Source organism: Nycticebus coucang, chromosome 7 (genome assembly GCF_027406575.1).
Source record: "Nycticebus coucang isolate mNycCou1 chromosome 7, mNycCou1.pri, whole genome shotgun sequence".
NCBI lineage: Eukaryota > Metazoa > Chordata > Mammalia > Primates > Lorisidae > Nycticebus > Nycticebus coucang.
Genome location: NC_069786.1, coordinates 43,938,164 through 43,960,235, shown reverse-complemented (window position 1 = coordinate 43,960,235; position 22,072 = coordinate 43,938,164). Strand labels below are relative to the sequence as shown.

General features: G+C 43.2%; 1 protein-coding gene across 1 annotated transcript in view; it reads right to left on the bottom strand.

The window, feature by feature from the left end:
* The window catches only part of KIF5C (kinesin family member 5C), a 167,219-nt gene that overhangs the window by 47,661 nt on the left and 97,486 nt on the right, over positions 1-22,072 (bottom strand). The window contains exons 11-12 of the mRNA XM_053597333.1: positions 13,565-13,713; positions 3,356-3,531 (exon numbers count right to left, since the gene is read on the bottom strand). Coding sequence (XP_053453308.1) covers positions 3,356-3,531; positions 13,565-13,713 — 325 coding nt within the window. The remainder of the gene's footprint in view (positions 1-3,355; positions 3,532-13,564; positions 13,714-22,072) is intronic.

Sequence of the window (22,072 nt, the reverse complement as noted above, 5' to 3'; positions counted from 1 at the left end):
ACTTTCCTCCCAAATCATCTTTTTGGCAGAAGATTAAGGGAAATTACACCAGAGGAAACCTCCAAAAAAAGTGACATTTCTAAAACTAGAAGACTGTCTTATAGACATATTTTTCTCTTCTACTTTATAAACTTAGCATGGCAGTTAACAGGAATAACTTTGTCATTATGCTCCACAAAACTTAAATATTAAACAAGTTAACATCAATAACCCAAAGAATTTCACTTTGGGGAGCCACCCACCATCTCTTCTTCTGGGACAAATGAATAACCACTACATGTGATATAAATCATGAGGGAAGAGAAATGGTGCTGTGAACTCTTTGCTCTTGTACTGTGCTCACTCAAAGCCTGAAGATGCAAGATTCCTCCCTGACCTGTGACAAAACAGGATACAGTGACTTTTAAGGCACAGTGAAAAACCAAGCTACCTGGACCCACCTGGGAAGAAGAAAGATTATATTATAAAGAACATGAATCACTTGAATCTAAGACATTTCCCAAACTATATTTATCCATTATTAAGACAATTTCTCTAAAGAATTCGTGTAGTCTATTGTGATTTTTAAAGTCTTTCAAAACTTCCAAAATAAGGTATTCCTTGCAGTCTGTATATATTCAAATGCACCTCTTACAACATGCTAAAGCATACTCACTCTGATGCCACCTCTAAAAGAAGGATAACAGATTTCAAACCACTTTTCAGAAAATTTTTTTTTTTTTTTTTTTTTGTGGTTTTTGGCCAGGGCTGGATTTGAACCCACCACCTCCAGCATATGGGACCGGCACCCTACTCCTTGAGCCACAGGCGCCGCCCCAGAAAATATTTTTGCACTTGAATTTTCTTACGCATGAAATTACATGCATAGCCCTATAAAGAGGAATTGGTCAACCCTGGTTGTAAACAGATCACTGGTCACCTTTAATCATAAAGGTGTTTTAGTTGCAAGGGTAATCAGTGTAATAAGCAATCAACTTACACATCTACTTAAACTTGATTGGTAGAATGAGTGAGAGGTATGCTCATGCTATGTCTCTGCTGACAGCCCACCAGGGCATCACTGTCCTTTCCACACTACACAGGACATGCTTCTCCTTTAGGCAAACAGAGCCCAGAAGAAGACCCAAAAGAAAGAGAGGAAGTAGCATTTACCGAGCTCCTGTTTATGTTAGAACTTTTCATCCCTGGGGCAACCTTTTGAAATAACAGATAAGAGCCTCCGTGTGCAGTGAGAAAAGCTTACTCAGCAGCACAGGGGTCGGCCAGGTCTCAGCACCGTCAGGTCCAGGTCAGACAGTAGTGTGCCTCCACCGTCACACAGCACTGCCTAGCGACAGCGCCTAGGCTTCCACTGCTGGAGGGGCAGCTGGGAGGAAACCCTGAGGACTTCCCCCACCCTACCCCAAACAGATTCATCAGTTTTGACCAGGTAGCTCCTCATTTAAAGTGCTGAGGCCAGAATGGGGTGAGCACCTGAGCCGGAGTCAGAAAACATGTAACCTCCTGCCAGCTGTGCTACCTTGGGTGATGTAAACTTGGACAAGTGATGCAACCACCCTGGCTAGGGTCCCACCTAGACCTAGATACTTCCAGCTCTACCACTCAATAATCTAGGAAGAGGCCATGTCCCACCTCATGGATTCTCCAGTATCAAACCACCCACATCATCAGAAGCACGGAAATGCCCCCTAGCACCTTTGAGGGGAGGACACGTAGGAGTGACAGCTGGTAAGACACAACCAGGCAGTCCTCGGGCAGAGTTACTAAGAGCAAACCATTAGCTTGGGTGCCGTGTGAGGCTGAGGCTTTTGGGGACAGTCCTCTCCCAAGGTCTCTCAGCATCACCCTGTGACAGACCACAGAGGCTAGCCTGGAACAGTGTGCAGCACCAGGCTTCCAGGCATACGCTATGGAAAATGATGAAGCCGAAAATGCACTGGGCTGGCCCCCAAGGGACTGAGACTCTGCAGCCAGCTCTCTAGACACCAAATGAATACTTCAGAAGCCAGACTGGAGACCTACAGTCTCTCTCTCAGATCAATGAAAGCTCCCTGAGCTGCCAGGTAAATGATCCTGACTCCACCACAGCAGGTGCCTATACACAGGAACATAGTACAGAGCCAGGGTCTGTGGTTATTAAAAATGAGCCCATCATTCTAAAGTGAGGAAAATCATTGCATACAGTCTAACCTCCTTTACTGTTTAAACAACAGCAATTCTTTGGAGAAAACAGGAAACTGCATATCCTGTTCATTTACTATTGATCTCCTTTTTCTTCTACTTCATTTGAGATTTTATGTAAAATACCTGCCTAGAAATGGTAAATGACATCATGCCAAGCCCCCAAAGGGCAAGTAATCCAATGCTCATGGGTGTGCACATTTTATTAAATATGTTTTCAGAAGCGTAGAGTGATCCCAGTTCAATGCTGTAGTTATAATGCAAACTTCCAGAACCAAAAAAAAAAAAAGAGCAAAGCTAGCTCCCTTAAGGCCACCAGTCACATTCAGCTTGTAAAGGTGATACCAGACTCTGAGCTTTACCCCAAAGAGAGGTCTATAAGATTAATGGCAATGTTAACATAACAAAGCTGTTTCCAAGCCAGAGGTGTCCCCAAGCACTCTGAGCTCAACTGACAGCAGAAAAGATTAAATCAGACTAAAAATATCAGCAACCTTGATGAAATGAACTGAAAGGATGTAGAATATTCCAAGGGCAATATGCCAACATCATGTGCAACATCAATTTCATTTCCTATGCCTCTGGGATTGCTAACCCAGCCTTGATAGGGGGATGAAGGATACAGTGCTCTGCAAGATCTCTTTTCCCGTATTCCAACTTATGCATTCACATGACTATTTTGTCATAAAATTGGACATCTCCAATTAACGTGTTTAAACTGCTTCATTTATGTGTATGCCCCTGAAAAAAAGCTTCACCAATAAAGTGAAGCCGTCAGAACACACTACGGTGGGTTCCTCACCCCAGGGCCTCAGGGCTACATGATTAAAGAACATGGTTGAATCTGGGAGTCACCACCCTTATCTCAAGCCGGGACTTCTGTTGGGGTTTCCAAGAGGTGAAGGGTAGGTCCAGAGAAGAAAGGGAAACTTAAAGATCAGAGACACTCACACCCACCTGCATCCTCAACAGTCCGATTTCTAGAAATGAAGACTCTAAATAGTACCGGCCTGTCTCTCTAGACCAACACTACTCTTCTCACAAACTGTGCAAGAATCAAGCTCCCCGTGTGTTCATGATCAAGAGCTAGGCTCGGTAGCAGGAAGACAGGCATAAACACTGGTCTGCAGCCCTGCATCAGCTGCCAGGGCCCTCTAAGTCCCGGCGCACAGACCTTATCATCCAGCTGTCTGTAGAGACTGGAGATCTCCTCATCGTACTTGTCCTTCTCCTCTGTGGAGATGCCGGCAACAACAGGAGCGATGTTGTCTATGATGGGGGTGTTATCGCAGGGCTCCAGGTTCTTCTGGTCCTTAGCACTGATCTGTTCATCTTCAGGTACGGCTTCTCCTGCAAAACACAGCCAAAAGGAGCTGGGGATTAAAGAAACTGAGCTTGCAACCCTCCCAGAAGAGTTCTAAAAATAGTCACTCCCGGTGAAAAATACACGAATACAGAGCTATTGTGTAGTTATAGTTGGTGTTTGTGTTCTTTCTATTTGACAAGAAAAGGTCCTGGTTAATTGACCGAAACTAGTCTAAGGAAGAAGAGAACTATATAATACTCTCCTTCTCTCAAAAGGCGTCACTCAAGTAAACTGACTCCTCTAACCACAGGCAAACTGATTCCTCTAACCACAGGCGCTAATCGGCCTTGCAGAGATGCCCCAATTCTTTGCATGCATTTTACTTTTGTTGAGGAATATCCTGGGGCTTCTCTAGAGTCACATTCTTTCTAGAGACTGATTCAAAGGTAAACAGACCTCTAAGGCATCCTAATTACCAATTAATTATGTTACTGTTCCATTCATGGAAACAGCCAAATAAAGAAACCTGTTGTCATTGCTCAATAGGCCCTGTAGGGCCCAAATCCTTTCAATCTGAGGTGGGAAGTCAGGGTGGCCCTGGACCCAAGACTAACACTGCACAAACATACTCTATCACTAGTCTCTCCCCCAGGAAGCAAGAATTAATTGGCTCTGCTAGAGAGTTCAAATAGAATAATCTCTGGACTGACTGTCAGCCAGTCCAGACATCATGCAGCGATCCTACAGACCACTTCTCAGTCTGCGGGTGGGTTTCTTTGGGCCTTCCAGGGCAGAAACACATTGGACAATGCAAATTGAGGAAAAGGGGGTAATTCCCAAGCTGGCCAACAAGAAAATCACCTTGCAAAGACAGAGTGCATCAGAAAGATCCTGTGAAAAACACTTTTGCCCCCATTGAGTTTCTCAAAATACCTTCTTGGAAAGCAAAACAAAACCCAACAGACTTTTCCACCACAGCATTTACCATCAACTCATTTTGCTACAGTCAGTAGTGAGAATGTCTGCAATGCTCTGAGCCTCCCCTGATTCTTAGCCTACAAAATCCATTTTGTGAAAATTCACCAGGAAAACTGCCTTGAACCAGAGGGAATTTTTCCAAAAAATAGAGAAGAACTGAGACCCTAATCTGTGGCTTCATTAACAATATATATCACGCCTCAAGGAACCTGCTTGAACAGTGCACATTTATCTCAATATAAACAAATCACATGATGGTTCGACTCTGCTGCTTCCAACTCCATTATTTCACACGATAGTCACAAAATGGTACTGTGGACCTCCATGTCAAGTAAAATTAACACCCAATGGTTTCACTTTTGCATCTTGGGTCCATTTGAAGAAGCAACTTGAAGCAAAACCTAGCATAAACTTTGCTGAATACAAAATTGAGTCAACCCTTTTTCCTTTTTTTTAAACCAGTCTATACTATAACTAAGCCTTTTTCTAAAATTATTGACTTGAAACAAAACCAGAATATCAGACTGATCTTTGAACTGAACCTGAACCAAATCAATATTTCATCCAGTTCCAATTCCTGGCTTAAAAAATCCATCAACAAAGTTAGTGTGCAGACTGGATTTCATCCAATTAAAGGATCTACAACCCCTACAGTCTGCTAAATCCATGGGCTATAAAAGCAGGAATATGTTCTTTTTCTTTTTTCTAATAAAAAAATGGATATTTTCTAACCACACAAATAATTCAGGATACACTCTCAATATAAACAACTTGAAATTCCTCCTTCATGCCTCCCTTCTAATTCTGTTCCTTCCCTGGAGACATTCACCACTAGTAAATGTCCTTCCTCCACCTGAATCATGACTGTATCTCTAACTTTTCAGTTTTAGCTTCTGAAATTTGGGAACAGGGCAATCCAGTGGAGTATGAATTTGATCTTCCAGCCTAAGCATAAAGAAGGTAAAATTCTTTACTTCAATAGGTTAGAAGCCAGAATATGATCCTATTATCCACAGGCCAACTCACTCCACATAAAGGGGTAAGACTATAAAAACATCTGGAAGAGACATATTCCCTGTATTTTTTGGCTCCGTGAGCTAACAAGCTGCCCAGAATATGTTTTCATTCATCTGGGCAGGCAAGAATGAAAGACAAAGCCCTACAACCTTAGCTGCAAGTTATTTGTTGTAACCAAAAGGCACAGGCCCAATCCCCCTCCAGCTACCCTCTTGTCCCATGAAGGATTTACAGCATCAGTGAGTACTAGGGTTGTCACAGACTACAGAGGTCTGACAAGCCAGCTACGCCAGCCACAAGGCACCATGAAAGTGATCAAGAGGGACAATGACGCTACATTACACCTTTTAACAGTTCTAATTAATCTCAAGCCCATCTCCTGCTTAACCTATTAGTTTGTTTTGTAAAGGAAAGAAAATAATAATGCCTTTATTAAAGGATTGCTTTAAAGATAAGTGAAGATAGCATATGTAAATAGCACAACAGGAGTTATTGTTAGAAGTCTGTCTCTCCTCCCTGACAAATTTGTAGCTTTTTAGTCTCAGCAGACAAAATTATTTTTACTTATTCTGAGATTAGCGCTTCTGGTCTTCACAATACTTTTGTGGTTGGAGCTCAGTTCCAAAAATAACACCCAGGATAGCTATGCAAGTCCCTTTCAGATTTGTTTTTATTATTATTAAAACAATATTTGAAACCTATAGCAGACTTTCCAGTTTCTCTCCAGCAATTCTCTGAGTCAAAGCACTAACATGTCCCCCACAAAGCTACATGTAAACAAGGAGTCTTCCCAGTTTATATTCTAAAGGTCAGGCAGGCAGGATTATTTTTCACAGCAACCATTCAGACAGAGAAGAACAAAGCGGCAACACACAGGAACCAAAGCAGCACAGCTCCTGCCCAGAGAGGAACCAAGAGCAGATTTTCCCAAATACCACTGGCCTTCAAAGGACTGAGAAAGTGACTTCCAGAAGCATCCCTGGTAACTGCGCTGTCCAGCTCACAAACACGTCTGGGGATTGTAAATTCCCAACAGTAGGCAAGGCCTGACACCAGGCAATCTGTCTCCATGGCAATCTCACCATGTCAATCGAGACTATTCCCTGCACTGCAGTACACCACGTCTCTGGAGAAGCCCCAACGAGGCATACTGATTGTAACAAGGAAGACAGCTGCAGACAAACCCCAGAGAAATAACACCCAAACTCTGGTGGTGCCAGAAGAAAAGGACCACCAAAGGAAGATTAGCATCTATTTTTACTCTCCCTCTTTACATTAAAAGTAGGTTCTCTAAATTTATCCCCTGTGGCTTATACCTGCAGTCTATAGAGAAGGAGGCTCCCACTGTTGTAAAGCATCTGATTTTCTAGACTGAAAGGCTCCCCTTCCCCCACCCTCACACTAGAAGCCTTTCCTTTCTTTAAATAAGCATCCTGGCATTTACTATTGTCAGATGTAATTACCTTAAGGACTAAAAAGATTTGTGTTTACATAGGAGCATTCACTGGAGCATACCTATAAGGCTTGCAGAGCATTCTAATTATAAAATGAAAACTCCCAGAGGGCATAAATAATGTTTCTACAAAAAATAGAAATCCATCAATTACAATACCCGAGAATGACAGACTAATCAAAAATTCTCATTAGTGCTATTAAAAATTCTAAAATAGGTTTTGGGGACTTTTTTTTTTTTTTTTTGCAAAAGAAAACCATTAAACTGCCAGTAATTCATTAAAATTTCACACATGAAATAGCAACAAGCTAGTTATCCTTTTCATAAGTCGAGTCCCTAAAGCCTCGGGAGAACATAGAAAGGTAATTGCGTTCTCTCAGCAACTCCGGAGCAGAGATTTGCTGGTCACTCACAGCTTCCACCAGAAACCACAGCAGATCTGGCAACCAAGAGGTGCTTTCTTTTAATACCAATTAAATAGGCCCAGTGGCAGACCTAATAGTAGGTAATTTCTATATCAAAGAAACTAAAAGGAAATCTCTTAAGTTGCCAGATGGGTGAGAGCAGCTGGCTACAAGATGTCATTATATAAATGTGATGTTAAAAAAAAGAATCATTCCCTTATGAGATTATTTTGCATGCAAATTGCATCTTTCACCCTAGTTTCTAAAAATACTGTAAGCAGCTTAAAACATTCTCTAATCCCTTCTAAAGTAATTTTCTAATAAACTGGTCACCTGGGATTCCGCCTCCTCTTTGCGTTCATGACCTCTTGACTAGGCCACAGCAGCCTGCCAGTGGTCAGTATTTCTATCACAGTGCTCAGCGGTGTGTTCTCGAAAGAAAGCACAGGGCCTAGCAAATTCAATATCTCAAATAAAATGCTAATTTATGAGAGTCCATTACAATCATGAATCCGAGAGGGAGGCTTTCATCCTCTACAGATTTAAAGCTGAAATTTAATCACATTCCAACGATGGCAATTGATTACAGCCCACGAGGTGTCACTACTCCCAAATAGGACTAAAGGTCACAGATTTAGCTAGTTACCAAACTACACCTGGTGGTCTCGCCAGTTTTGAACTTGGAAAATAAATCTATTTTAGAGACTGCCTATTTCCCCCATCTTCTCAGCCTGTGATTAAATCATTTCTTTGCATGACTTCAGCAGAGAGGGTGAAGCTACATCTACTCTGTTATTTAACCTTAAATGTAATTATTCAAGAGAAAAGACTCTGCAGGTGCACCAGATTGTCAGGGCATTTCCCTGCTCTCCTGATACCTGGATTTTTGGTTCCTCCTTTTTCTGACTTAATCTCCTATAAAAAGTTATTTTCTTAAGTGGAAAATTCAACGTATCAAAAGAGAACAAGTGTAAAGGCTGATGTGACAGCGACAGGGAGCTGCGCACCTGGCCTTCACCCTCCTTCTCCACCTCCTGTCCAGCGTTTTTTGATGGATTGGGGGGAGGCTAGAGTGAACTGGAGCGGTAATTCATCCTGAATGCAGCTATCTAAATCTATCTCCAGATATAGGATTGCTTGAGTCTTTTCCACACATACGAACAACAAAACAATAGGGCTTTTAAAAAAAAATTCCATCCTCTGGCAAATGCCCCACTCCATCCACCTGCTCCTAAAGCAAGCAGGCTGCACAACTCTCCATGAGGCCCCAGTGCCAAGAGAGACCCTAGATGAGAAGAAAGACTGGCGATTGTTTACAGCCCACGAGGTGTCACTAGTAGATTGTGGTGGACATGTGTTGCTTTTCAGCCATTCAACACACCTTCTCATCACAGCAGCTCAACTTCCTTTTTGAGGAATTAACCCCCTGATTGCAGGCAGACAATTTATCCAAGTGTCCTGATCTCCTCCAGCCATGGCACAACACCAAGCACAGCCCGCCCACTTCTTTCCTGGGCCTCTGAACCTCCAACAGAGTCATGCAAGGAAGAGGAAAGCAACTGGAGAGGGTTTATTCAGATGCGGCTGCTTCTGAGACCTGCAGATGTGTTCCTGTCACCTGTTATCCCCAGAGCAGCCCCAGCTTCTGCCAGCCTGAGTCTGCTTCCTTAGCTGTCTGTCCTTTGGTTTCTAGGAATCACCCATATCCTCCTAGTTAATGTGTTTCCTTTTGGTTTAAGCCAGGAAGGATCAATTCTTATAGTTTGCAATCTAAGGACCCTAATCAGAAGAGAACAGGGAACCAGGCCATGGGGTGGCTCTCCTCATTCCTGCCTTTATAAAAATAAGGTATGACCTCCCCTTAGGCCACTATGCACATGCTACTCTGCCTGAGTGGCAGTCAGAAATGAATCATGGCTTGGTGTAGTACACATGCTACAGGTCACAGGCCTTATTCTGAGAATCAAGGTTCAACTGCATCCAAAGGAGAAAACTCCCCAAACTACATTCTGACGTGGCCCACTGTCTTGGTCTGTGGGAGTTACTGTAATAAAGTACCTTAGGCTGGGTGGCTTATAAACAACAGAAATTTATTCCTTACACTTCTGGAGGCTAGATGCTCAAGATGGGAGTGCCAACATGGTTGGGTTTGGGTGAGGATCCTTTTCTGGGTTTATTGACAGCACCTTCTCACTGTATCCTCAAATAGCAAGGTCTCTGGAACTCTCATAGGGCACTAATTCCATTCATAAGGGCTCCATCCTCATGATCTAATCACCTCCCAATTGCCCTCCCTCCTAATGTGATCACCTTGGAGGTTGGGATTTCAACATATGAATTTAGTGAAGGCACAAACATTGAATCTATTGCACCCATCAAGCTACAAGGGGTTGACAATTAATCCAGGTGGAGGTACAGGAGGAACGGCGAGACCAGCCTCCAAGTGTGTAATCAACAGAGCAGTATTTCACAACTTTTGCAGGACTCGAGGCAGGACAAGCCCTCTCCTATGGCAAAGCCAACTAGCCCAGACATGCCTCCTTTCATTTATTTACATTATCTGCCTGATTTCCTTTGTACTGCGGCCTCATTCTATGTAACAGCAAGTCAAGTAAAGAAAAGCACAAGTGCACACACAAACACTCACTCCTTGCTGTCTGGCAACTGGAGTATAGCAGCCAAACTTTTATATTATAAATGTATCATGCAAGGAAAGAAATCTCTCCCACAGAGAGCGCACACCATTGACAAGGCCCCTTTCACTTGTTCAGACTGCAAAGTGGAAACACCAATACCCAGAAAACACGTGAACTAAGTAGCTGCCTCTTATGTGTTCTGAACCAATGTGAGTGTCAAATTTCAGAAGACAGCTGGCGATATCCTGCTGCTCTGATTTTAGAGGAGGGCACTGCCTCTTCTCTACTGCACCTCTCCAAATCCCAGCTCTCAAATTTACGCACACCAGCTGCACCCTCAGAACTTCTGCTCCTGAGAATTAGGACTGACCCCCAGGGACAGCACTGAAGGGCTTCTCGTCCCTTCCTTTTGTGGTGTGGTGCTTTGCACACTCATCTAACTGCCCTGCACACAAACCACTCACAGGAGCTCTATGTGCAGGCTGCACAGACAAAAGGGGAATAAACTCAGGATTTAGGCACCCTGTGGTCGTATGCTGCTCCACCAGAGACTGACCCCTGGGGAGTCTTCTAGCCTGTTGAAACCTTGAGGGCTACTTAAGGATTAAATGCACAGCCTCAGAACATAACAAAAAGCCAGGCTTGGTTTGTTGTCCACTGGAGGTGCACTGGGACATCATATGAGATCTTCAATTAATCCCAGAAATAGCTCTGCACTCCTATCTGGTCAAAGGTGCGCTGCACCGTCCCTCACTACCCTCCTTCTCACCTGAAATTTTTATCGCTAGAGTTGATTTCTCCACATTTAATAACTTTTCCAGAAAAATCACCTTTAAAATACAAACATCAGCTTGGGAATAATGGAGAACCCTACAATGGCCCTCCCGCCCCTCCTGTCACTGGTCAGTGGGACGTGGTGATGGGGTAAAAGGGGGTTCTCAGGATGTTCTCCCTTTTCCCTTCTTCCTTATTCTCTTTCCAGATACGTGACCCCGCCCTGCTGCACCTAAAGTCGACGACTCCAGCTCAGGCATCGCCGCTGATCTCCAGACCCTCAGACCTAATTTCTTATGTGAAACTTCCCCAGGACACTCCACAGGAGATCTTCTCCTCATCTCCCTTGCGCCCAGCCTGGGTCTCCTCCAGTGCTCCCCATCTCCTGGAGTGGTCCCATCCACCATTCAACCTGGCAAGCCAGGAAAACAGGAGACATCCTTGCTACCTCTCTGTCCCCATGGCCAACTCCTCACCAAACCCTAATTTCTCTTCCTAAATACCCCTCAGGTCCATCCATTTCTCTCCCTTTCCACTGCCCTGTCTCAATTCAACTACCATGTAATATCTGGTCTGGAAGACCCTTGTCTTTCCTGGCTCCCTCTCCAGTTCATTCTCCAAAACAGCCCAGGGATCATCAAACATGCAAATCTCATCATATGATCTGCAGCTTAACACCCTTGAGTGCTTCTCATTGCTTCCAAGATAACAACAAAATCCTGAATGAGGACTGTGTGATCCTGCACAGGAGAGCTACTGGCCACCCCAGCCCATCTCAGGCCCAGGCTCCCTCCCCAAGTACCCACGCTGGCCTTCCTGCGGTCTGCTTGGGGTCATTGTACAAGGAGCTCTATCTCCCTGCACCCCACCGCCACCTCGCACCTCCTATTTCACTCCCGATTTGCTGTTTCTCTCAGATTTCATTCTCTGGGAATGAAATTATTCCAGGGAACCCTCACAGGCCTCTCAGTCCTCTGTTGTACCAGGCACCTCAGACCTCTGCCCTCAAATGTGGCACAGATTATTGTCACATGTTTATTGATGGTGACTGGCATCTGCCTCCCCCCCGAGCATCCTGAGGGCAGAGACCACTTCTCACTGCTCGCCCCTGTAACTGCCAGCATGCTTATTTAACAATCATTTATGAAAGGCCAATTATGTGCCAGAAACCATAAGGGCTTAAGTATGATCTTGCCCAACAAAATGCAAAAAACAGAACATGTCTGAGTAGATGTGCAAGGTGTAGGAAAGGAAACGAAAGTTAAAATGATGCTAAGTGAACAGGCCGAGAACGGGACAAAGTGTCCACAAAAGACGCTGGGCATGAGCGTGAGCAAACAAGGCAGGGGGGCAGATGACAGGGGACAGTGTCTGATGGCAGGTGGAGTGCTGGAAGGTCAGAGCTCGGCTGGGGATGGAAAAGGATGAATCAACAAGGTTAATGCCTCCTCCATGATGTTTCCAAGACAATTCTCTTGACCATTTACCAAAGGCTTTACTAAGTATCCCATGTCCTGATTGCCCAGAGAACTGAACAAAGAAGATTCCAGAAATAAAACAAAATTTCATGTGGCTGCTCCCCACCCTGCAACCACTCCTCCCTACACTCCTACTTCTGCCAAATCGCAAGGAACCATCCACCAGCCCCAGGTGCTGAATTATTCAATTCTTCTAGCAGCTTTCAAGGCACGTGTGCAGCTAGAAAATCTTCCAAAAAGAGCAGAATCATGTTATTTAGGCTACTAGGTCATTTTTAGAAACTCTTCTTGGATTCTCATTTGCCACGTAATTGTTTTTCTATTAAACAGTAGCTCACTGACACCCCACCCATACTAGCAAGAAGCAGAGGCAAACACAGACTCACAAGACAGAGTGCTGCTGGCTCTGCAGTCCAAACTGGCAGCATCACCTCCAGAGCCTGCCCAGCAGCCTCAGGTTCCTACCCTTCCCCAAAGCTGGGGTCTGCTGCAGCACCTGAAATAAATGCAGGGTGCCACAGCAGAGGACCCAAAGAACAACTTGCAAATGTCTGCCACACACCACACCACACACACACACACACTAGCCTGCCTTATTTTAGTCTAAAAAAATATACTTCTACCTTCTAACCTCCATCACAATGCTGCTAACATCACTAAAATAATCTGTCTGCACTTGGATCTGGAAACCCCTCTTAACACCTCACCCACCACCTACCCACCCACTGCACGTCAGCACTCTGAGATATTTTCTCCTAGTAGAACAAACCAAAGAGAATGTTTTTGGGGAAAAGGAAAACTAGTCACGAACCAAGCCTTTAAGGCCCCATTTTAGCACAGAGCTCCTTCAGGAACCCTCTATTTCTGGCTCTGAGAAGCACAGCATGAAGATGAGTTGCGGGGGGAGCAAATACTTGCCAGATGTGACATTTAACCCCAAATCAATGATTAAATTCACATAGGAGAGAATGACATTTTCCATCTTGTCAAAAGCAATCTGAGCCACAGAGCCTCAGGCCCTGTCCTCTAAACCTAGAACAGGGCTACCAGAGAGTGAATGATAGCAATGGAAGGAGGGTGCCCCCTGGATGCACATGAAGGCAACTTTGCCGACAGTCACCTGCCCGCCTGTAACACTGTTTGCTGACCAGTGACAGGACGGGGATGGGCTGTGTGAGGGAATAAGAAAAACATCTGCTTGTTCACACAGGTTGTTGCATGGCAGGACCAAGCCCTGCCATCATCCTCACCTTCCTAAGTGTCTCCCAGGATGCCAACAGTCACAAGAAAAAGAAGGCACACGCTCACGACTCCATCTTCCTCCCATTCTTCCTTACCATTCCTCCACCGGTTTAGCTCCATCTCCAGATGCTGGATAACGTTCTTCAAAGTCTTGTTTTTCTCTTTCTCTTTTTCATATTTCTTTTTCCATTCTTCTGCCGTCAGTTCCAGGTTCACAGAGACTGTATTCTTAATGGTCTTAGCTCTGAGATAAAAAATACAAGGGGAAAATTCTAAGTAAGCTATTAGCATCACCGAATCAGTATAGTAGGCTTCAGATTCCTCTCACATCAAAAAGTTGGAGCTGGGATAGTGGAAGGGATCTGTTGACTTCACCTAACACCCTAACGCCTGGACAGCTGGCACCACTACTTGAGATTACAAAGCCTTCCTGGCCTTTTCTCCCTCATAGCCTGCCAGTCCCTAAATCCAGTGATTCCAATTATCTCTCAGGGTTACCTCTTTCTCTCTATTCCCAAGGCCACCATCTTAGTCTATGTCCCCAGCCTTCCTTACGGTTAATTCCTCTTTCAAACATTCTGCATCCTCCTTTAAGCATCCTGCCTACCACCGCCAGATTCTCCCTAAGTAGAACTCTTTTTGATTCAACACACATTTACAAATACTGGGGATATACTAAGACCAGGGGTCCTCAAACTGCGGCCCGTGGGCCACATGAAGCGGTGTGAATTGTATTTGTTCCCATTTTGTTTTTTACTTCAAAATAAGATATGTGCAGTGTGCATAGGAATTTGTTCATAGTTTTTTTTTTAAACTATAGTCCAGCCCTCCAAGGGTCTGAGGGACAGTGAATTGGCCCCCTGTTTAAAAAGTTTGAGGACACCTGACTAAGACAATGGGACAAGGTCTCTGGACTCTTGCAGCTTCTTCTATAAATAATACCCAGATACAAAAAACATTATCAATTATTTCTCTTCCTCACATTTTGTACCTAGAACCACTACCACAGTCAGGTGACTCGCATAAATGAGGGACGCTGGCCAGGCAACACCATGGCTCTCTGCTGAGCGCATGCCCCCTCCGTGGCCTGTTGTCACTGTGCAGGAATGGAGGGCCCACAGGTCTCAGGTCATCACGTTTTCAAGAAAAGTCAGAAGTTGAGATTTTTTAAATTTGTGTTTCCCAGGGTTTTTTTTGTTTTGTTTTGTTTTTGTTTTCATAGGGACAGAGTCTCACTTTATCACCCTTGGTAGAGTGCTGTGGCATCACAGCTCACAGCAACCTCCAGCTCCTGGGCTTAGGCGATTCTCTTGCCTCAGCCTCCTGAGCAGCTGGGACTACAGGCACCCATCACAACGCCCGGCTATTTTTTTGTTGCAGTTTTGGCCAGGGCCAGGTTTGAACCCGTCGCCCTCGGTATATGGGGCCAGTGCCCTACTCACTGGGCCACAGGCATCACCCTGTGTTTCCCAGTTTTAAACGATTTTTTAAAAATAATGTGTGGAATAAACAAATAAGTCTAATAGCCACCACTTTGCCAATTCTAGAATAAGAGACAGCATAATCTCAGCTGGGGAGGTCGTGATGCCACAAGGATGGCCGTTGGACAGTAACTCAAAGGAACAACTGTTGAGAGCAAATCAGCAGCTGCGCTAGGCAGCCTGGAAACGACAGAGGTGACTCAGCGCGGCACGCACAGAAGTGGCTCATCACAGCTTTGTCCAGTTCAAAAGTAAACTGATCGGGGCAGAATTCCCTCACTTTTTAAGAAGGTAAAACCTCACTTAAAAATATGTAATATCCGTTTTATTTACTATTTCATTTGCTATTGACTTTCTCTCTCTTTTTTTTTTTTTGCAAGCACCTTCAGAAAAATGACATCCTCATTTTAAGCTTCAAACAGTTCTTCTACTGTCAGCACAATCTGATTTGTGATTCAGGTTAATTACTGCTGTCATCAAATGACATTCTGGACATGATTTCTATTTCAGTGCAAGAAATTCAGCAGTCCTCACCAGTTTTACAGATGGCATTCCAAAACTTAATTCCTAAAGCAGACAACTAAATAACCCCAACTGTCAAAAGACGAGTTAAACAATTTCAGCGTTAAGACTCTGCTTAAGAATTAGTATAATATAACGCTCTCTCCTTCACTGTAGCTTCAGGCTGCTGTCCCCAGAAGTGGTTCAACTCCAATTTTTCAAATAGCAGCAATTTTTTTACTACTTTAAAGTCTGTTCCAGTGTGACACTCTCACCTCTCCTAACATCCTCCAGCGGTGCTGTGGACATTTATCAAGACACCGGCATACCACACTGCCGCATCCATTATCAACTTACTAAGTCAGAAAGGGAGAAATAACTCCAGGCTAAAATGCTTGTGGACCTTTAAGGATACACTTTGAGGCTACAATCTGACTTTTTAAACCGTAAAGAGTCCCTTGATAATTTCAAATGATACTAGAAAAAGAAAGATAGAGCTTCTTTGCTACACTCAGACAGGTTTAGCCCAAGGCACATTTCATGAGTAGACTCAACAAGATTATGGCCACTGGTGAAACTTGTACTCATTCTCAAAGTTCCTTAAAAGCTGCCGAGAAAATTCGTTTTCTTTCACTTCTGTAGTAATCAGGGTTCTGGCAAGAAACAGATGATCTGCTCAAATTGCATTATTTGGATAGAGCTTAACAAAGATATGGGAAGGTGCGGGGGGTGGATAACAAGGGATGATGTGGTACCCACATCAGTGACGGGGGAGGGGCATAGACAGGAAATACTAATCTATGTTGGTGGCATTTAGGATGACAACTGCCCTCCAGAGTTGGGTGTTGACTGAGAGGGTATGAGAGAGGTTTCTAAGACACTGGGCAGTGGTCACATGTGTATACACATTCGTAAAAAATTATGAGTTGTACATTAAGCTTACTCATTTTACAATAACATGTTATGTTCAATAAAAATGAGTTAAGAAAAATAAACTGATGGAGAAATCAAGTAAATCATGTCAGATATAAGAATTTCCAGATCACGGAATAAACCAGAGTTATTGATATGAAATTTCTTTGCCCACAGGTTTGTTATTGTATTGTTTTTAATAGAACAAATATTCTCCTATCTAGGATGCTGAAAACTACTTTGCAAAGTGGAATAAAGAGGGTTTCAGTACCTAATTCCCCCAAGAAACCAAGAGTAAAAGGAGGCAGATATTTACAATCTATTTTTCTTTTTATCATGAACTTCAGCAAATGTAGAGAATAAAGGATCTGTCTAGAGACACATATTCCAGAGAATGATGATCTCTGGTTTCTATCTAATTTTGATGCTCAAAAGTTTCCCTTAATTATCTCTAAGTGATTTCAGGCAAAAAAAAGGGGAAAGAAAAAATTAACTTTCCTCCTTTATTGATGACCTCCTTGCCACCAGGGCAGGTTACATAGCCGTCCGTCGCTGTGTATTTTGGTGTCCTTGCCACCAAGGTAGGTTACATACAGCCATCCTTCAGCTGTATGTTTTGGTGTTTTGTCTTGTCTTTAGAGTCTTTCAAAAGGCCTTCCCATTCTTGGCTCTTTTATTTTTGGTAATTTCCACCTGCTTGCTGGCTGTAATCACACTAAACAGCATTACACCCAGGCTGTCTAACACAGTGCATCAACATGGATGGACCCCGGGCACAAAGCTGCCTGTGGACGTAACCCAGGGGCTTGTGCACAGACCCACACATGTGCAGTCACTGCTCTGCCTTGTTTCCAGGAGAATTCCAGGTAGCTTACAAAGAGATATAAAATCAAAGACAGCAGAATTAAGAAGTGCTCTTTCATAGCAAAGAGACAGTGTCCCAGAACTATATCATTGGAGCTATATAGCAATTATGAGACCAACCAGCCCTATGGTTGTGGGGTATTACCTCCTTTACAGGAAAACAAGTCAATGACCCACAGGAGCCTTATTCTAGCCCCAGATTAACAGCTCATTTATCATCTTTAAAGGTCAAACTACCTATGACATCATTCAATTAATCCCAAGCAGCCCTGATCATTCACAAAGAAGCACAAAGTGTCTTGGGTCTTCACTTCTAAAAACCCTTTGGTTTTTCAAACAGAGTTCCCAGCAAGTACATAGTATAAATGCTTATTCCACACATTTTAACCACAGCAGGCAGTGAGCAAAATTCTAACCAAAGACAAGTTGGGGAAGAACTTAATTCAATCTTAAATTTTTATAATCTAATAGCAAGACCCATTTAGCAACAGCGAACCAAATTGTGAAGATGCCATTAATATAGTATTCATTTTGCAGTTACTCTTTTTTAAATTTCAGACTAATTTCAGATTAATGTGAGAGTACACATAAATAGGTTACATCGTTTGTGTTTGTGAGGTGAAGTCTGAGCGCTTTTTCTTTGCTTTGGTTTGTTTCAGTAAGTCAAGTGTCACTTAACCAATATACGATCTAGGCTTTCCCCAAATATAAAACCTCTTCTCCCTACAGGGAGGAGCAGATTTTGAAAAGACCTCTAAGCTAATCTTCCTTGGAGAAGGAAGATTGAGCCCAGCGGACAAAGAGCAGAGGCCACAGTTCACCTTTCCGACAGTCACAGAGACAGTTATGTTGAAAAAGATTCTCCCAGACATCTTCCACTGGAGAGTGGAAGGCAGCAACTAGCTCCTGCTCTCCAGCATTCTGTATTACCTTCCCAGCACGGCTCAGTTCTCTCATCACTGACTCTGCAAGTTTATGTGTTCAGAATCCCATACCCAGGCTTCTAAGACCTCTGATGGTGTTCACCAAGATAAGCACCCATATAGGATGACAGTCTGAAGGCATCTTCATAATTTGGCACTTGAACCAAGTCCTCACTGAATGGGGAGAAGCCCTAGAGACACTGGTCCAGTGCCCCCTGCATTCTGATGCATCCCTCCCCCTCCTACTTCCTCAATGGTCTCTTGCACTCACGCTTCCCAGCCATGGTCAGATCTTAACAACATGAGCATCGCCTACCGGTGGGGTTTCTTCTCATTACTCTGGAAGAACCAGAAAGACATTCATTCCTGATAACAGCATATCTCTTGTTTCAGCACTGTCCTCCTCTCCCCAGGTGTTCAGGACAGTGCTGTCATTTGAGTGAGGAGCTCTAGACCGCCTCACGTAATGTGTGATTCTGCACTGTGAATGCTCTGTGTGTGTGCATGTGTGAGAGACAGAGAGAGAGAGACTCTCCCTGGGGGGGCAGGGATAATCCAACCTTCTCTAGCAGTCAGGGTTCTCCAAAGAAACAGAAGCAATCGGAGAAAGGTAAATAGAGATACCTGGATAGACAGATACAGATATTATATATCTATTGAATAAATAAGATACTATAACATATATACAATGTATCTTAGATTTATTTATTTATTTATTTATAGAAATTGGCTCGTGATTTATGTAAAGAAACTGGCTCATGTGATTGTGACAAGTCTGAAAGACACAGGGCCAGCCAGCAAGTGGGAGACTGAGGCAGGAGTTGATGTTACAATCTTGAAGCAGTATTTCTTCTTTAGGAAGCCTTCAGTTATTTGCTCTTAAGGCTTTTAACTGGTTGAATGAAGCCCACCTCAGTATGGAGAGTAATTAAGAAAGCCAACTGAGGGGCGGCGCCTGTGGCTCAGTAAGTAAGGCGCCGGCCCCATATACCGAGGGTGGCGGGTTCAAACCCAGCCCCGGCTGAACTGCAACCAAAAAATAGCTGGGCGTTGTGGCGGGCGCCTGTAGTCCCAGCTACTCAGGAGGCTGAGGCAAGAGAATCACTTAAGCCCAGGAGTTGGAGGTTGCTGTGAGCTGTGTGATGCCACGGCACTCTCCCGAGGGCCATAAAGTGAGACCCTGTCTCTACAAAAAAAAAGAAAGCCAACTGATTATAGATGCTAAAACACAGCTATAAAATAATTTCACAGCAACACCTAGATTGGTTTTGAGTGAATAACGGAGTACTATGGCCCGGCCAAGTTGACACATAAACTATTGTATTTGCTGATCTGTTCTGAGTCCTAGTTCCCATGAGAAACACCTAAACCTTCCTCTGGAAAAAACACTACTCCACAGCACCTTTCCAGTTCTTGGTAAGGCCATTTCCCTGCCTATGAAAAAGGGAGGTAGGGAAGGAGAACTTAAAACTTGTGTCTTTTAAAACCTCTAGTCTCCTGAGAAATATTCAGAAATGACATGGATGAGGAGTTGGCACCTGGTTAAACTGATATGACCCCCCAGCATCTTTCCCTCAAAGAGAAAACTTAAGGCCTTCTAACAGGGATGACTTAAGTCCTTTTTTCTCTTATGTCAAAAGCACAGCCAAGTGTCTACTTTGGCCTAAGTGTCCTCTCTTCCACTGCCAGAGACCTGTGCTTGTATCCTGGTGATATGAATCTCCACACACACTATGTGGACTCTACATAATCTAGCTGCCACTAAACAGGCAAAAGGCACAATTAAAATGATGGCTTGATTTTTTTTTTTAATCATGTTAGGAAAAGAAGAAAGAATATTACTTACTCTAAGATATCAGTTCTCTTTCCACATTCAACATACAAATCCAGCCTTTGAATTATTCATGCTGGATCAATCAAAACTCCTGGTGCCAGAGACGTGCTGAGTCAGGCCTTCCTGTAGCACTGGTCTGCCCCTCGGGGCTCCTTTCCCCTTCATTACCACCCCACATCAAGGCACATTAAATAGGCTTCCAAGGTAATTGGGTGATTTGAGTTCACACTTCTAAAACTTATAAATATCTTTTTCAAGTAGTGCTACACAAGTACTTTGGGAGAATAATTAAAGACTAAAAGATAGAATGCTGGAAGCCAGAAGAAAAAAATAATTATTGAAAGTGCTCTACAATGAGCTCAGCTTTTTGACTCTACTGCCTAGGAATTCAAGTGCTACCTCCTCCACTAAATTAAAAGCTTTTTGAGAGCACAGAAGATGGTTTTTATTCTTTACGAGCAAAATTCTGGGCATTTGGGAGACTAAAAGGGACAGGCCTGACAAAAAAAGGGCCAGAATTTATCAGTGAAACTAAGAAGCAAGCATGGTGAATTCTTCCCTTTAAATTGCGGTAGCTTTTTTCATGTGTTTGTAGATTGTGTGTCTGTCTTCTTTAGAGAAGTTTCTCTTCAAGTCCCTTGCCCACCCTGGGATGGGATCACTTGTTCTTTTCTTGATAATACATTTGAGTTCTCTGTGGATTCTGGTTATTAGACCTTTATCGGAGGTATAACCTGCAAATATCTTCTCCCATTCTGAGGGCTGTCTGCTTGCTTTACTTACTATGTTCTTGGCTGTGCAGAAGCTTTTTAGTCTGATCAGGTCCCAGTAGTGCATTTTAGATACTGCTTCAATTGCCTGGGGAGTCCTCCTCATAAAATATTCACCCAGGCCAATTCCTTCAAGAGTTTTACCTCTACTTTCTTCAACTATTTTTATAGTTTCATGTCTTAAGTTTAAATCTTTTATCCAGTGAGAGTCTATCTTAGTTAATGGTGAAAGGGGTGGGTCCAGTTTCAATCTTCTACAGGTTGCCAGCCAGTTCACCCAGCACCATTTGTTAAATAGGGAATCTTTTCCCCACTGAATGTTTTTAATTGGCTTGTCAAAGATCAAATAACAGTAAGTGGCTGGATTCATCTCTTGGTTCTCTATTCTGTTCCAGACATCTACTTCTCTGTTTCTGTGCCAATACCATGCTGTTTTGATCATTATTGATTTATAGTACAGTCTCAGGTCTGGTAGCGTGATTCCTCCTGCTGTGTTTTTATTGCTGAGTAATGTTTTGGCTATCTGAGGTTTTTTCTGATTCCATATAAAACAGAGTATTATTTTTTTCAAGATCTTTAAAGTATGACAATGGAGCTTTAATAGGAATTGCATTAAAATTATATATTGCTTTGGGTAGTATGGACATTTTAACAATGTTGATTCTTCCCAGCTATGAGCATGGTATATTTTTCCATTTGTTAACATCTTCAGCTATTTCTTAAAGTTTCATAGTTCTCTTTGTAGAGATCTTTCACGTCCTTTGTTAGGTATACTCCCAAATATTTCATCTTCTTTGGCACTACTGTGAAAGGAATAGAGTCCTTGACTGTTTTTTCGGTTTGGTTATTGTTGGTACATATAAAGGCTACAGATTTATGGGTGTCAATTTTGTAGCCTGAGACATTGCTGTATTCCTTGATCACTTCTAAAAGTTTTGTAGTAGAATCCCTAGTGTTTTCCAGATATACAATCATATCATCTGCAAAGAGTGAAAGTTTGATCTCTTCTGACCCTATGTGGATACCCTTGATCACCTTTTCTTCTCTAATTGCAGTGGCTAAAACTTCCATTACAATGTTAAAGAGCAATGGAGACAATGGGCAACCTTGCCGGGTTCCTGATCTAAGTGCAAATGATTTCAGTTTAACTCCATTCAATATGATATTGGCTGTGGGTTTGCTGTAGATGGCCTCTATTAGTTTAAGAAATGTCCCTTCTATACCAATTTTCTTAAGTGTTCTGATCATGAAGGGATGCTGGATATTATCAAAAGCTTTTTCTGCATCTATTGAAAGAATCATATGGTCCTTATTTTTT